General features: G+C 36.2%; 1 protein-coding gene across 1 annotated transcript in view; it reads right to left on the bottom strand.

Annotated features, from left to right (window-relative positions):
• LOC146591686 (histone deacetylase 4-like) overlaps positions 1–17,205 on the bottom strand; it is a 56,174-nt gene that overhangs the window by 23,885 nt on the left and 15,084 nt on the right. The window contains exon 2 of the mRNA XM_085312429.1: positions 2,376–2,509. Within this exon, the coding sequence (XP_085168555.1) occupies positions 2,376–2,509 (134 nt within the window). The remainder of the gene's footprint in view (positions 1–2,375; positions 2,510–17,205) is intronic.

Genomic DNA, 17,205 nt, shown 5'->3' with positions numbered 1-17,205 from the left:
ATAGAGTTAAAACAAAACAAGGCCTTTTTCATAAATGGGTAGCACCACCAGATGGCCWTAACTGAATAAAGGGAGTCTGGCACCTACACAGAGGAAGACATATTATATTAYTAACCTTATTTACCCTGTGAGTATGGTTTTAGAAGGGCTATCAATGCCTCAAGAAACTATTGCATCCTGTCAAGGAAGATCATGAYGGAGGATGTGAATGACAGCACCTAGGTACAGAAGCCAATCTACAGAGCAATAGGGTGCACTCACTAAGATTTTCATATGCCTCAGGCTAGGTTTCTTAATTCATATGTCAGCACCTAAATAAAAGGTCCAACACAGCTGAGCAGCCATTTCAAAAGTGCATGCCAGCATACACTCCTTACAGGGCTTGTCAAAGGTGACAGCAGATAAAACACAATAAACTTAATTTTTTTTGTGAATGTTTCTATTTTTCTGTAGAGTGTGAAAGATCTTTTGAACAAGTCTAGCAGTCTTCACTTCTGTATCATTTTCTTTGCCTTTCTCTCCACATTAGGCTTTTATTAATTTTTAGGTAACCCTACCTGCTTCCAAAAAGAAAATATGAGGAGCTATTTGACATTATTTACTTGCCATCTAAGTTTCTAAACATCAATATCTGCTTTTTAAGAAATCCATTTGTTCCTTTCCCTAAGCCAGGGTCCCTGTAGCTTCTGAACACTGCAGCTAGTTCTTAAGAGCGAGCACAGTCTGTAAAACCATGTTACACAGACTGTAGTAAAAGTGCATCTAGGCTGACATGCAGGCCAAGATCAAGATTTCCTTAATCAGAAAAAGAAAAAAAAAAAAAAGAGTATGTATGGGCTTCCCCTCCCCCCCTTTTAATGATATTTTAAGAATATACAAATTTTATGGCTTAAAGTTAGGGGAAAATTTTAAAGTAAGGAAGGAAAGGTAACATTTCTAACATTAAAGTCGCTAGCCTAGTCCTTAGAAATTTCTGTGGCAGCTGAAGAATCAGTGAAACTAAGATTTGCTAGAGGAGCTAGCTTAAAATCTCAGCAGCTAAAGGGGGAAATTGTCTCTGACAGATCGTGACATCTATCCATGTCCACTATCGAAAACAAGTTTGAGGAAAGGATGTTTCCATTACATCTCTATTGCCTTGATTTTTTCCAACTAAGTTTGAGAACCTTAAGAACACCTGAGAACTCTCAAGATTTGAGAATCTTAAGAGTTCCCTATGAAAAAAATACAGAAAGCTGCTAGTCCATTAATTGTGTGTATAATGAATAAAAACAAGCATAATTTTTTTATGGTGGATCATAAAGATGGAAAACAAAGATTAACAAGAGCATTCAGAAAATCCTTGATAGGTTATAGGCAATTTCCGTTGCAAAATATAGTATGTCACAATCAGTCTCATAGGCATGAAGTCTTAAACTTGAAGTGAACTAGGACACTAGCTTGCAATTTGGTATTAATTAATACATTTGATTGGAGATATTATTTAGCTATTGCCATTTTCCCTGGGGGAGAGGGAGGTAATGTAATATTACACTTTACAGCAAGATCTCAAAATTATGGCAAGAGAACCTGTGATAAATTCACAGTTTATAGTTAAAAACAYTTGTCTTTGCATAACTGATTTTGTCTACATCTTCAGCAGGTTTACTATTCTCGTGAGACTTAAGGGAGAAAAAATRTTTCAGTGGACAACAGAACGATTTTTCACTAGCACACTACCTGGTGTGATGATCCGTACTCAAAAGCTTTTTAATAGTATATTGTGTTTCACAACTCCTAGACACCCAATTTAAATTACATCTAGGTCAACTTGAATCTTCATTTTTATCTCAAAAAAGTCCACTGTTTTTGATGTTTTGGGCACATTTTTGTTATTGTTCTTCACTTTCAAGAGCCTCAGAAATGTGTTCTTCCACATGGCAATTGAAGAAAGTGTCAAAATACTGCAAAAAATATTCCTTTCAATGTTCARTATCAACATTCAGTCTCTAACATTAACAGGTGCCTTGCAAAAGTTCATTTTTCCATGCTAGCTGGCGAAAAGTCTGATCTTGATAGATGATATGTACATCAACAATGACCACTGATGTCAAGTCTAATATTCAGCACATCACCAAAAGCAATTTTAAGATATTAAATCTTGCTCAGAACTGGGAATAATTTAGGCAAACACTAAATCATTCTTATAATCATCTTATTTAGATGTATTTTTCTAAACCAAAATAGTCTTTTAGCTTATTTGAGGTCTGTTCATCTCTAAGACATGTACAAATGGCATGGTTTCTATATCCAACAAAAAAAAGTCTACTGCTATTGTTTATTAAGTGTCAGCAAACTTGGCCCATTCTCTCCACCTTCTATGATTTATATTTTACCTCATTTCCCAAGAGGGCATTTATACAGGCTTCAGATGCATCACAGATGGCAGTAAGGTCATGTCCTCCCTCCAGTGCCAACACAACACGGCCATCCGCTAGCTTCAGCAATTGCTTGGTTAGATGACCAAAACCTAGTATTCAAATACAGTAGTGCAAATAATTAAAGCAGAACAGATATTACAGGTATGTTTCACATCTGCAACATGAGAACGTAGAAAACTCAAGAATATTGCMCAGGGAGTATGGGATATATTTAGTCCAGTATCCTGTTTCTAACTGTGGCCCACACCAGATGCTTTGGAGATAGGTATATGGAATTTTGTATGAGGCAGATGTGAGATAATGATGTCCCTCATGCTAATCCCTAAGAGCTGGAGATTAGTGGAAATATGAGTTTGTCTCTCTCTTCTTACTGTCATTAACTACTGTCACCCTGGATTCTCTTACTACTTGCACATCATTGTAGCAAACACCCATGTTATTTAGAGATACCTGACATGAGTCTGGAGTAAGTCTCAGTTATCATATCATCAATATGACAAATAATACTTAAAATTAAAATATTATAGAATTTAAAAATATATTTTTTCATTTTTTTCATTGTAAGTGATGAATTTTTGTGCAGAGATTGCTTCATCTTCTGTATTTGGGGCTCGATTCTAATTTACATCYATAGAATGAAAAATAGTCAAAATGTTACATCTCAGCTCTATTCTGAAGTGTTTTTGGAGGTAGCATGAATAATTGGATTAATAATTGTGATTCAAGGTTTTGATAAAGGCTGAAAATGCCCAGAATTTCCCAGAAAACTCTACCAGCATCCCTTGATCCTGACTCACAGTGTTCTAAGCTATTCAGTATCATGGCTAAAAATGTTCATACTTTGCTTTCTGTGGTGATATATAACTACATAAATACTACCATAAAGATTTCATCTATGATCAAGTAAAATTAATTTATTTCATTTTTAATGACCAGACAAACTGTATGAATAAAATGTTCATTTGGAGAGAAGAGAGATTTTAAATTTTATGGTAGTTTCCTAGGATAGCTCTTGTTTTTGATTAATCTCCTTTCAGTGAGCAATGATAAGTGAAGCTTTGAAGTAAGTTGAAGTTAAGTACTCATCACAACTTGTTCTTAACATTTCTGTTTGCTCTTCTAGCTGTTCTGCTCTTGGTCATCACTACTCATTTTGCTGCATTTCAGAGCCTTAAAAAAAGCACTTAGAAGACACCTACTAAAGCTCAGGCTCTATACAAAGAGGAAAAGCAGTATTTTTTTATGATGTTCCAGTGAAGAAGGTTGCCAGAAATTAAAAATTTTTAAAATTACAAGCATACTTTCTAGAGAAGCCTTCCTAGTCACAGACTTAAGCCCTGACCCTCCAAACAAACAAATACACAATTAGTTCCATTAAGCTGATAGGACTTTGTCAAGCATATACATAACTGTTTTTGAATAGAGACCTTAATGATACAATTTTCTTTTAACTGTTCTGAAAAAAAAATCTATTTGCCACTTAATCTATAGATGATCACAGAGMACTTGTGGTAAAATATTATTTCCTTATGCCATTCCACAATCTTCTGGACCATCTAAGAACTGCAGTTTTGATTCTAGCAAACTACACTGTGGTTCAAATTACATACAGGATTGAAAAACAAATAAAATCTTAAATCTCTCATTTAAGCACAACCTTTCCTCATGGACCTCTCTACAAAAGACCAAATTTAGACAGGATAATAAAAGTGAAGGAAGGAGTGGAATGGGGATAACCTTTGATCCTTAGCCAATTTCTACTTTCTTTTACCTACAGGATTTATTTCTGTCTGCACGTTACACATGTGATCTTCAGATCCACAAGAAGAGAGTGCCAGCAGCATAGAGTGAGTTGTGCATACAGATTTTAAAGGAAAAGAAGAAGAATGAATAGGCACAGACTTCCCACATCCACAAACTCTGCAACTCACCCTTCAGGTCTGTGAAAAGCCCAGAAGCACTTTTAAGACACCATTATCCTCACATTAAACAGCTTCTGTTAAGAGAAGAAAGTTCTACAGTATTTCCCCTGCACATTTTGAAAATATTGCTTGGCCACAAAYGCTGTTGTAGCCACACTTCAATTTGGGGGGCATGTGCGCAATAAATTTAAAGACTCTCTCAATGCTTTTTCTTCTTTTAGGCAACCATACACAGTATAACTKATAGACATCATTACAAAGTTAGATTATCTTCCTGCTTTCCTAATGGTATTCCTAGTATCAACGTTATCATAATCATTCCCAGCTAAGTCAGAAACCACGCAATGAGAAAGYGTGATTTATCCATACAGAAAGCATCTTTTCCAACAGAGATCCTGGTAACAAGATAAAGTGTTGCCAAGTAAACAAACATGATGAGGTCTTTTCTTCAATGTAATTACCCMAAGATAGCAAAGGTGACTTGCTAGAAGGGGAGGAATTTACTTTAGCTAACAGAACCAATGTTGCCTTTGACTGAATGAGTTAAGGAAATTCTTAACAAAGAAACTTGGATCCCACGTCACTGCAGCAACCTAAGAAAGATATTAGTCTCCTCGAGGAAATCCCCTGGAGTGCAGAAGTAACAAAATGGGAAGAAAGGAATCCCATTCAAGTAATGGTTTTAAGATGGGCTGTAGTTCATGCCAAATAATTAAGAAAAACAAGAAGTAAATAGTAACAAGAACCATGAAAAGAATCAGTCATCTCCCCTGATATAAGATGTGATGCTCCCGACCAACTCTAACGTGAGAAAGGAGCTGGACAAGTATTTTGAATTCTCYATCTGCCAACTTACATGAATCTTCAGATTTCAGCAGCAGTTCTTGGCTCTTCTGCTGCAATGGACAACAAAGGTGCCAGCTGTGATGCTGGCTTTAAAAGACTATTTTAGTTTGGATTTACTATATTCTGAAACTGTATGCTTTTTCTGTGGTGCATAAGATTTATAGGTTAATGACATTTTATAAAAACAGAAAAAGTTCAAGTATAAAAGAAAAGTCATGCTAAAACATGAATACTTGATTTTCAGTCCAGCCTTAAATTGCCATWCTCTTTTCTGAGACAGCAGTTTACTACTGCAAATGCCTTCGGTCCTTTTAGAATCTGAGTCTCTGCCTCAATAAAAGACACCTATTACTCAGGTCTTGAAATAGCCCAGGTAGAATCCGCAACGATTTGTGTCCAAGAGGATGGATACAAAATTCACATGCCATTAAAAAATGAAATAGCATTTAAAAATCCAACTATTTCAGTCAATAGGTGAAAAAAGATTAGACATTCTGGGGTATTTATCAAATGTTATTGCAAATGTGCTGTCTCAGTGAATTTGTACTTCAGAGAAGCAGCACAATTTTAAAAAATTAGGCTTATGTTGTGTGCCAGGAAACTGTGAGTATGGTTTTGTGCCAACAATTATTTTCAGACATAATTTTAGTAATTTAAATGTTAAAAGTACCTGTTTCCTTCACAGATCCAGTATTTAGACATCCAGGGTGGAATTTGCAAAAGCACTTAATATTGGCTTGCTATGATCCTAGTGAAGACAATGATAAATGTTCAATTTACACAAGGAACAGCACTAAAATGCTACTAAGTAGTTTTGAAAATCCTATTTGCTAATTCCTTCACATTTTGCTGATGAAAAACAGTGGGTATACAACTGCACCTCTAAGCAGAAAAGAAGACCAGATTATAACTGAAATGATTATAAGACCCTGCTCAAATATGAAAAGCAGAAAATGCAGTAAGCTCTTTTTGAAAACCTACAATTGTGTACACTGTATATGGAAGAACAAAAAGCAAAAGGTCATTTAAAAAATATTGCTACTTTTTAAGTACTAACAAAAAAACCCTAAAGCAGCCAATCTACTGTAGCATTTGAGTACTACTACTGCATATTTTCTTCCTGATTTACTATTTACTAACCTGAAAAAATTTTCCAAGAGACACATTTCTAAAAATTGCTGTTCGTTTGGCATCCATGCTCCTGGATGCGAATAATTGTGATAGAAGGTAATGTTYGAATCTGAGTTACAAACTGCAACTCAATCATTTAAGTAGTATATTGCATACAAACAACACACGAACAGGCATGTACTTATAAACCTAGAGTAGCATACCTAAACTGTTTTGTCATGGATTGCAAACTATAAATTATATTTTCTAGTGTATAACTTAAACTTTTGTCTTATTTTGTTATATATTGGAGAAATATACATYATGGAAGTTATTATCTGATGATTTTTGCAGTGAATATATAAACTTTTAAAATGAAAACATTTTATATATTCTTTATTTGCACCCTTTTCCCTCCTCCAATACTATTCACAGAGTATTCAGCCTTATACTAGAAATATATGAGAAGGCAGCAAGAGAGAAAACTAATACTACATTATACTAATGAGAAAGCTGCCAGACTATTGTTAAAGGATACAATGTGCTGATCACTTGAATTACCACCTACTCAAATAAGGCAGCTTTTAGTGGACTGTTTGATGGCTCGGCATAATAGTAAAAGTTCAAAATTTTTTTTTTTTTTTTTTGCTTTTGCAGCAGACAGCCTCCACATGTGCTCCTTCTAGTTCTGCCAAACAGCAAAGCGTGATGTAGGAGAGTCTTCCAACTGCCTCATTCAACTAAAGATGCTGGACTTAAAACAAGAAAAAATATCTAAGACTATAAAAAGAGAGCACTAAAGCATTCCATCTTTTAATTTTTGTTCCTGAGGTATCATTACTCTGACAACCTGAAATAGAGAGAAGGTAAAAAAAATGTTTGAACYGCATCAGTTCGTCTCCAATGGATTCATTACACAATTTTATTTTGTACTATGGCTAGATGAGATAAAGCTAAGTCAGTATTTGTGCATATAGTCTCTCATTCTGAGAAGGAAACATTTGAGAATGAAGATTCCTTGTAAAAAATTTTTTTTTTCATCTTTTTCTCAGTAGACAGGACAAGGAACTGTATGGAAAGGGAACACTCCAAACAAACCTTGCAACACGCCTGGTCTGCTTATAGCATAATATATGCAGCTTGATTTGCTCTTCAGTGAATGTGCAAAATCCCAGTTAATGGGGACTAAACCTTCTTCAGAAGAAGACAGACCCCTTTCCTTTCCCCGCTGCACATAAGGAGAACAGATGTCTGCCGTACAGTCACTCTCTGGGCAATGGCAGGCTTAGCAGAGCMGTCTCACACAGGGGAGGTGGCTGGTGGAAGGAGAAGGACACGTCAACAAATGAAAGGATGGTGAAGCTTTGGAGAAAGTCTCAGTGAGGCTTCTGCTGCAGTGGGGCCCCGATAGCTCTTCCAGCTTAGCATCTTAAAAGCTACAATCCGACCCTAAATTACAGGCAAGGTTCTGGTGAGCTCCTCTGGCTATTCAGAGCAGTCTGAGAAGAATACATTCTAAACACAAAAACTCCACGGTCTCTGTCCTGGACCTCCAAGCATGTATTTAACTATTATTTACCATTTAATCATGTCATTACTCTCTAATTTATTTAAGAATGTGTTTTCCTCTCATTAAAGCTGTTGCAGTGATCACTGCCAAAAGTCTACCCACCAGTGTTCTGCTCTCCTTCCCTGTGGTTCCTTCGTGACTATTTGATTAATTTTCATTGATATTCTTCCAACAATAGCATCTAAAATTAACTGGGTCAGTTTTTACATAACTTCCTGAGTCATCAGGCTATGTGTCCTAAATAAATATGTCCATACAGGAGTCAAATGATAATTTACTCTTCCAGCACTGGCTGGAGCCAGAATATTTTGCAGAGCTTGTGTTCTATCATAAGAAAACATGTTATATTCTCAGGTCTTAATTCAACACCTTTTATTCAGTCAGTACTTCATTTAGATTAAGTCTGAGGTTTGACTTAGTTGGCAGGATCTGTCCCTGAGTGAGGGGGAAGGAGAGATTTCAATGCCAAATACATTACGGAAAACGTTTTCCAAACAGCAGAAGTTATGAATGTTAGCATTAAAGTACCTGAATTTAAAAGGAAAATATCTAGCCTCTAGGCATTAGCTGCTGATTTCTTGCTTTTAATACCATAGATGGAAGCTCAGTAACACTTTAAATTACATGTCTCAAGCAGGTATTTAATTTAGATTAAATTAGACAGTAATTGTACGTTAAATAAATACCAATGGTCTCAGAAACACATTTTTTACAGATTAACAATTTATGTAATAGATGTTTTTATTGCTTGCCTATTAGTTCTACAGTAATATGTTTTTCATAATTAACTGCTCTTTAGCTGCTACGCTGACCATAACTTATTAAATCTCCGTTAAGTACATGTACTCAAGGGTACACAAGATGCCTTCCTGAAAACTARACAATGCAAACCTGCCTCACTCGATACGTCCTGGGAGGAAGGAGCAGATAGAGAGGGAGAGACCATCCTGCCAGTGCTTAAAAGGGTATTTGGACATCTTCAACTCTCTAAAGATTTCTAGGCAAGTGGATCCCATAACTGATCACATTTGTATAGTCCTCCAGGAAAGGGAAACCYGTAGACCTCCACCACATAATAGCAGGCTGGCCATCTGATAAGACGTTCATCAGAGAAAACACAGGAAGGAAGAAATTTCCTCAAAACTGTTCATTCTATATTCATGCTATAAAAAATTTTCTTTTGTATTTTATATTATCARTTAAAAGGGATTTTGCATCATCTGGCAAAGGTAGTGGCAGTGCACAAAATGAGGGTTATGCATTTAGAGCTGTTATAACGCTCTCTCATGGGCTCAGAAAGAAAATGTCTACAATAGATTTCAGCTGCAAGAGACAAAACAAGAGTCTTTGGATGTTTTCAGAACTGGAAATGGTTTTGACTGGACATTTATAGCTTTGTCCTTACAACCTATTTGCTCCATGTCTTTCTTCTCATTTTCCTTACCTTTTCTTCACCTCTCCAATACGTCACACCTAGCTCAAGTAATAACTTCTCCACTGTCCTGCCTTCCTCCTCTTTCTTTTTTTCTTTTTTTTTTCTTAATTTTGCTTCTTATTGAGCAAATCCTCTACCAAGTAAATCTAGAGAGGGAGCAAGATTATCCATTCCACAGATTTTTTTGAAGATTTTTTGGGGGAACATGTAGCTATTCAGCATCAGAACGAAGAAACTTAGAGGGAAAAGGTAGAACTGCAAAAAACCCAATGGCATGTCAGAAACTCAGATTCAGATCTCTCTTCCAAACCAAGCTGTTGTTTTTTCTTGAGGGGGTGTTCTCTGTGGCATATGGCAGGGGGACGTTGTTTTGAAAAGAGATTTAAAATCCCTCAAAAGGCATTCTGTGGGGGTACCTTCATCAGCCTGATATATATCAGCTTAAAATCCATCCATACTGTGAAATTTGCCAAGCTGAGAGTGCAATTTGTAGCACTGATAGCATGATAGGTTCTTCTAAATCTGATCAGGTTATCTGATTTAAACTGATATACAATAYATACATATACTGCTGCAATTTACAGATGATTATATCTCCAAATCTAAGTCCAGACTCAGTAAAGAGTTGGCTAGAAAACAAGACATCCAACAAAAAAATYAAAATATGAGGAATTTGTTTCTAATCCACATTGGAATGAAAATCAGATACTAATATTGGTTATCCAATTAAATCAGACACCTTGATTAAGTTTGGAAAATGTTATTATAATGCTACTGCCTATAAAATCAACCCGACATTTTTTAAATACATGGAGTTTCTGCTGTTATAAATCAGTATAGCTGAAATATGGACACTAAGTTATGACTGAAAACAATCTGATAGAAGATCTAGCTTTATGTTTTTTAATTGAGGAAAAGCCAAGTAAGTCAATTTTGAATCAACCCAAGAGACTAACATAAAGGATCTAATTTAAAGCCCGTCACTCAGAAGCTGAGAACTAACTGCCATTTTCTGAAGATGGTCTACAAAATTCTGCCAAGAAAAGCTGCATAGACTGAATGATCTTTCCAACATATACAGTTTCTTGGAGTCTATGAATTAAGGCTCTCACTTTGTCATTTATTAACCCTGTCACAGCAACAAATCACATTAAATTAAAGGTTAGTTCCTTAGCCAGTGATAATCAGCATATACAATTATCTAAAGACCTGGCCTCCAGATGTGGCTCGTTCATCATTCTAAGACTAGGGACACAGGCACAATGGGCATATTAGGGATGGGTTCTTGTACATGGATGGAGTTGAGGTAAATACTGGATTTCCTAACCAATTTAGTATCAAGTCTCCTAGTGAACTCAGTATAAGTATCAGAGGCCTCGTGCCTCTCAGAATTTGGATCATATTGTTTAATAAACATCATTTTATAGTATCAGGAGAGAATAAGGCAGTGCATTTTAAAAGGATTACTGTACATCTCAAATAGTTACTCACATTCCCCCTGGCCTTGTGCCCATTAACCCCATCTGGCACACGCTATAATCACCCAGAAATGCACTGCCTGTCACCACTTATTGAAAAGGTAATGTGTAAAACTCACTAAAGGAAACAGTACTGAAACTAGGTTTAGGTTTGACCCTTTATAGTCTTCTGATTAATTGCAGTTTCCTAGTAAAATACATTGAACAACTTTCTATTATAATCTTCTGTTACAAAAGTGTGTAAGAATACAGGGTATGATTTCAGTCCATCCAACAGGCTCTTTGTGCCTCTTCATACTAGTAACGGGACACACAGATGCTTGAAAAGGTGGGTAAAACCCCCACAGAGTAAAAGAAAGTGTGGCTACCATTTGAATGACATAAGTGGCTCTACATAGCCTCCCTCCCAGACGGAGAAGTCATGTCAGAACCTCGTCACACATGTTATTATACAATAGAGCCTGTGAGATTCATAAGCTGCTGGGAGCACAGAACTACACAGACCTCAAATGAAGGCAGGTGTGATATCACTTTACTCTGAGTCACAATCAAGTAAACATGGTTGAAAATATTTTTACTTGCTGTTTCCAAAAATTAAATTTACAACTTATCCTCATCACAGCTATGTAAGATTTTTAAAACTTAAGAGTAACATTTTTTTTTTAACTCTGTAAACATTAGGGCAAGATTTAGATGGCTCCAAGTAGGAGTGGCCTCTTAGTTCTCCAGAAAACTTTCTCCCTGAATACACATATAAGAATAAAATCTTTCCTTAGGATATCCCTTTCCTGTCCTTCCAGTCTTCTGAAATGCTCATTTCTCAGAATGATCAATCCATTCTGTGAGCTCCTGTGGCCAAATGGTGATCCATTTACTGCCACTTGAGAATGGATGCTCCAGAAAGTCTCCTGAAATTCTTCACGCAGTGGGTTTCCACCTTTTCAAATGATGAAATAAGAATGAAATTGCATCCTCAAAAGGCTTGAGTGAAAAATGCTTTCAGACGGCTGAGCAGTTATGCAGTACTACTTTCTGGATTTTCTCAGAGCAAGGAGCAGAGTCACTCAGGAATTACTTGACTTTTAGGATCTGTAGATATTAATGGTCACTATCTCTCCCGTCACCATAGCATGAAAGCAGTATCAAAGGCAGCTGGCAGACCTAAAACAATCAGTAATCTCCCTCCAGCAATAGAAACATCAAGACAAACAATGAAATTTCTGTGCTACACTCAGGCCTACACCCAGCTAAGTAGTGTCAAGGTAACTTGAGGACTCCAGATGTTGTTGCAGCTGCATTACCACAGCCATCTTAATCACTCTCCCTAAAAGTGGGAAGTTCAAAATCAAGCGAAAATCAGTCAGTCACTCTGTGAGGATACTGTTTCTTGAGTAATATCAGCAATTTATTTTTAAAGGAAAAGCAATATATTGGCTTTTCTAAATGGAGACACTGAAAATCTACTACCAGGATAGCTACTGTTTCTCCCTGCAGAGTCTTAACAAGTGGAAGTAAAAGAACCTGCTGTCAGAGCGAAGCTCAAAGCTCCCTAGTGGCTCCAGCAGCTTAGCAAACTTAGCAAATATACTGAACTACAACATCAGGATTGCATTTGTTCTTCCTTCTGACAAAGCTGAAGAGCCACAGCAGCTGAAAGCCTGGACAAAAATTATGCAAACATAATAGTAAATCCACTTACAAACTTTTGACAACAAAAGCTTTTAACTGTCTCGCTGCAGATAAACAGAGAAGCTCAACAAGGAAAAGTATCAAATTCAGAACAGCTCCGTATCAGAACATGCAGTCACCCTCACAGAGAAGGAGGCACTTCTCTGTCATTCTCAGTTTTGACAAAACCACTGGTTTCATTGATCTCTATTTCAAAACAAACATTCATAAACCAAAATTCTAGGATCCTCCCACTGTCCTTGTCTAAATTTTAGAGCTGGCCACTATGATAAAATAATTAATCAATTAGTATTAATTACACAAGAAAGAGAAAGAAGAAGAAAGAAAACACAAGATGAGACATGGGAGAAATGGGAAAAGCATAAATGTGTGATGGGTCGGCGAATAAGACTAAATAAGATAAAACTAAGTCTGCATCTGCTTTTAAAGCATAGACATGTAAGGGAAATGCCTGAATGCCTGAATGCCTGAGTCAATGAACAAGAACAAAAATGAATGTGAATATGAACCTAAGCAGTGTCAAGGAATTAGATTTTCCTATGACCATCGTGATGGTTAGAACATACAGAGAGCAGAGAAGGCTTATGCTCCTATTTCTGCAAAAAAATACAGAACATCTCTTAATTCTTCTATGGGGATATATTTTTGTGTCCTTTGCACACAAATGAACTGTGARACGGTTCTATAGCTATATTAACATAGAAACAATTTAAGTTTGCCCACAGTGAACTCTGGACACATCAGTGAATGCTTACCAACTTGTCCAAGGTCTAAATAGGCAGCTGGTATTGAGTTGAAAGCACCGTGTGTTTGAGGTGACAAGTTTGCATGTATAGGCAAAAGTGTTAGTGACAACACTCATAAATAAGGGAATATTTAAATATGCAGGTATCTGATAACAAGCTGGTCTCCTGCAAGCAATCACGTCATATGCCATTTATTCAGACATACTATGACTCTATCATAGAGATAGAAATAAAATCTGGATTAATCTCACAGCTACAATGGCTTTGTACCTCTGGAACTGTGGGCAAAATCTGGTAAAGTAAAGGCAGATATGTCTGTTTCTTTAACCACAATAGAATAAGTTTAGAAATTGTGAATGAAATTCACGTAAAATCCAAATACATTTTTGGAGATCTGTATTTTATCAGTCAGAATAGAGATATTACAGTTAACACATAACAGTTTCCTGAATCCATTTGGACTCAAAGAATCAGTAGCTGTTGCTGTTTCTAAGCTTTAAGCTACTTCTGTGTCTTCCCACACGATGCTTTATTTTAGCGGGCCATCGTAAACTCAAACTACTTTTCTACGTTTGTTAATCTTTAAAGGAAGCGGAAAGCAAGACTTCCACCGCCCTTTATGTCACACCTGACTCAGTCTGAGGCTGCTTCCAACAGCAGCCAGCTCCAGCGCATACGTAGCCTAACCTGGAACAGCTCACAGTTCCTGGAGGGAACAATGATTACCAGCAAAAAACATTTGTTTTCCTTTCCTGTTTCACCTACTGAGAACTCAAGTAGTGAAACTGGCTGTATTTCTTGTAACACTGCAAGGCCCTAGTGCTCAGATGAGAGTAGAAAACACTACTGAGCACAAGTGCTTGCACATAGGTAAAGAACTGATTTCCAAATTAAAGATGACTTCTAGTGATGGTAGCTATTAATAATACACACTTATTTAATGCTAAAATCTATACAATTCAGAACAAGACCTATATGTTGCCTTATTTAAAAGGTGTGAGATCCAACAAGCAGGTTTGTGTGGCAGCAAGGAGCCCGGGACATAAAAAGACATGACTTTTTGCTCATATTGCTCTTTTTCAGTTGCCCCCAGAACAGGGGGAATGGTCTATGTGATCCTCTAAGATCAGGGGCACATGGTTTTACTTCTTGCATGTGCTGCATGGGGCYTTTCTAGATCCTTATTGTATCTGGAAATGCTCAAGAGAAATTTGGCTCCATTTGACTATTATCAGTTCTATTGGATTACTATACACTGCATATGATTTAATATTTGGATCAGGGCTCTGCCTAAATTTCTGCTGTGGCTCGTTGTGACTAGTTGCAATGTATAAATGACAAAGAATTTGGCTTGCTGGTTGATTTTACTATGGGGAAATTAGAAAAATGTTTTATTAATTTTTTTAAAATTTTATCTAATTTGAAATTATGATTGAAGAAACAAAAAATGTAGAGTTTTGCAGTGTCATTTTTATATCAGCTCTTAAGAATGGAGCTTGTACTGTTTTAGCTTACATTTCGTTATAGAAAAGAGGATAACAGAAACAGCAGAATACAGAAAAAATGCAGTGCAATATTTATTTTTTAAGATTGTAGGCAAATACTTTGAGGTACCAGTTTATAGTTGCAACTTTAAACTTACCCTCTCTATCCTGAGGAAAGTAAAGGTCCAGAATAGTAGATGTTCATGTAATTAACCATTCTATCATAAAAAATATGCAAAAGGAGTCCGAATAAAGGTTGTGCAAGCAAACATAAATCTCACTTGGCCTAACTTCAGAGCAATTGACCTTACAACCCAAATAATGTTCCTTTGTGCACAGTTTTTATATGCAATTTCTAGATTTACTGTTTCAAAGAAAGAATGTGTAAACAATTTCAGCTGAGCTTAAATTGAACAATCCATTCATCCTACAGCTGGATGAAGRTTTGCGCCAAACTGGTAAACTTATTTTGGAAACAGTCTCTATCGATGCTACTTTCAGATCCAGATTCAAAAAGTTAATTTATTTATTTTCATATTATATCTTAATTAGGAATKAAATTAGGAAAAGATAAATAATTTTTAGCAGTTCATTGGATAACASAGAATATAACAGGAAAAAGTAATGACACTTTGCCAGCCTGAGGGTATTTCCTTGTAGGTCATCAAGAGACTGTCACAAATAAAGTTTTAAGATCTTCTCTAGGAAAAAGGCAGAAGAGACAACACAGGCAACATATATAAAAAGGTTGCTATTCATGCTCCCTCTTACWACCTAAGATCTTAAACTTTAGGTACGTCCTTTTTCTTTAAACAAAAATTTGAGTCACATTTTAGAAAATTCAGTACCACATACCACTTCTAAAAGTGTGTTCTAGGTGACATTTATATTGAAACTACAACAAATCCYTTTGCTTGACTAAAAATGTTAAAGTTTTTACTAGACAATTTACCAAAAATAAAAATATATTATCCACATTAGTAGTGCACATTAAAAATCTCAAAATATCCAGCTCCAAGARGAATCTTGGCAAACTCTGAAGTCCATATGTGGGAGAGGCAAGTTTAGCACATACTAAATATCCCAAAATCTGCAATTAACCCTGAGATATTCTTCAAATCTCACTTAACTTGACAGCTTTTTTGGTCAGCCACATTTGGAGAACTCTAGTATGCTGAGTCAGCCTGTGGGAGCTCCACTGACCATGTACTTCTAATTCAGACACCCAGGTCTGGAGTTTAAAGTTAGGATRGTGTTAAGACCTTTTAGGAGAGCCCAGAAGATCTCAAATTCATTGGGAAATTCTTCCTGCACTTAAGTTTCAGGTAAGTATAGCTAATCTTTTATATATCATTAGAATTGTTTGAAGTATTCGTTACAGATAAATTATTTACATAGTGCAGCCCTGCTCCATGTTCATAAAATTGTTTGGGAATATATCTACCAACATTTGCCAAATGTTATGTTCGGCTTAGAGTTTGTCTGCAAACTGCTTACTTTGACTKCTTGCCAGTGATTTTAAATTTTATATTAAAGCCCCAAAAGCGACATCTTTTAGTATCTGTTCTCTTAATGTGTAGCTGAAACTTTGTGTGCAATATAAAAGGTAATAATTAAGATAAAGTGATGTGTAGCAAATAGCCAGTCCTCTTGATTACACAAATATTTGGGAATCTTCGAAAAGAAAAGCCCTCCTCAACATTAATGAGAACATGAATTGGAAGCGGTGAATATTTCTCAACAGGAAATAACAAGTGACAAGAGCAGGGATGGAATGAATGAGTTTTAAAAGTGAAAGAAATGTTTACTGGAAAGACCAGCACTTGCATTCCTATTTACCTGGACCACTTACCCCTTTTGCAACCTGGTAAAGCAAATGAGTCAATACAAATCAAGATGACTTAGTAGAAGAACAGCAAATGGCCATTGTAAAAGTAAATGCCAGAGGAAAAGGGACGCCACAAAGGCCCCAGTCAGGCAATTTTTTGCAGGCAGATTTAACTGGTTTATTCTGGCCAGACATCTTTAAAGTCAGACATGCCATTTCACTTAAGAAAATAGCAAGATCAGGTCCAACGAGAGTAAAATAAAATAGAATTGTAATTTGACCTGTTACAAAGTTCATATTTTGAAAAGAAAATAATGAAAAATTTGCAGTTTTCATGAGAATCAGTCTATTCTTCAACCAACCTTATCTGATGAATGAGGAGTGTTATTTTTTCCTTCACAGACATATCGCCTTTATTTTCATCAATTTATCCTGACTGTCACAGAGCCTTCCAGAAAACTGTGGATAAGCTGAGAATTTATACAGTCCATATTCACTATCAGACAAATCATTACAAAGTTTCATTTTCCTCCTTGCATGTCGGACAAGACTGTAAGGCAGCCAGATACAGGTGTTCAGACATATTCAGACATTCTTTTTCTTTCTTTTTCTCTTTTTAATATAATAGTTTGTCATTTACTCTGGTGAAAACATTTGGGTTGGTAAAGTAAGATCAA

Source organism: Rhea americana, unplaced genomic scaffold (assembly GCF_003343005.1).
Source record: "Rhea americana isolate MKP2758 unplaced genomic scaffold, rheAme1 scaffold_363, whole genome shotgun sequence".
Taxonomy (NCBI): domain Eukaryota; kingdom Metazoa; phylum Chordata; class Aves; order Rheiformes; family Rheidae; genus Rhea; species Rhea americana.
The sequence above is the reverse complement of the archived record's forward strand: the minus strand, read 5'-3'. Positions and strand labels throughout refer to the sequence as shown.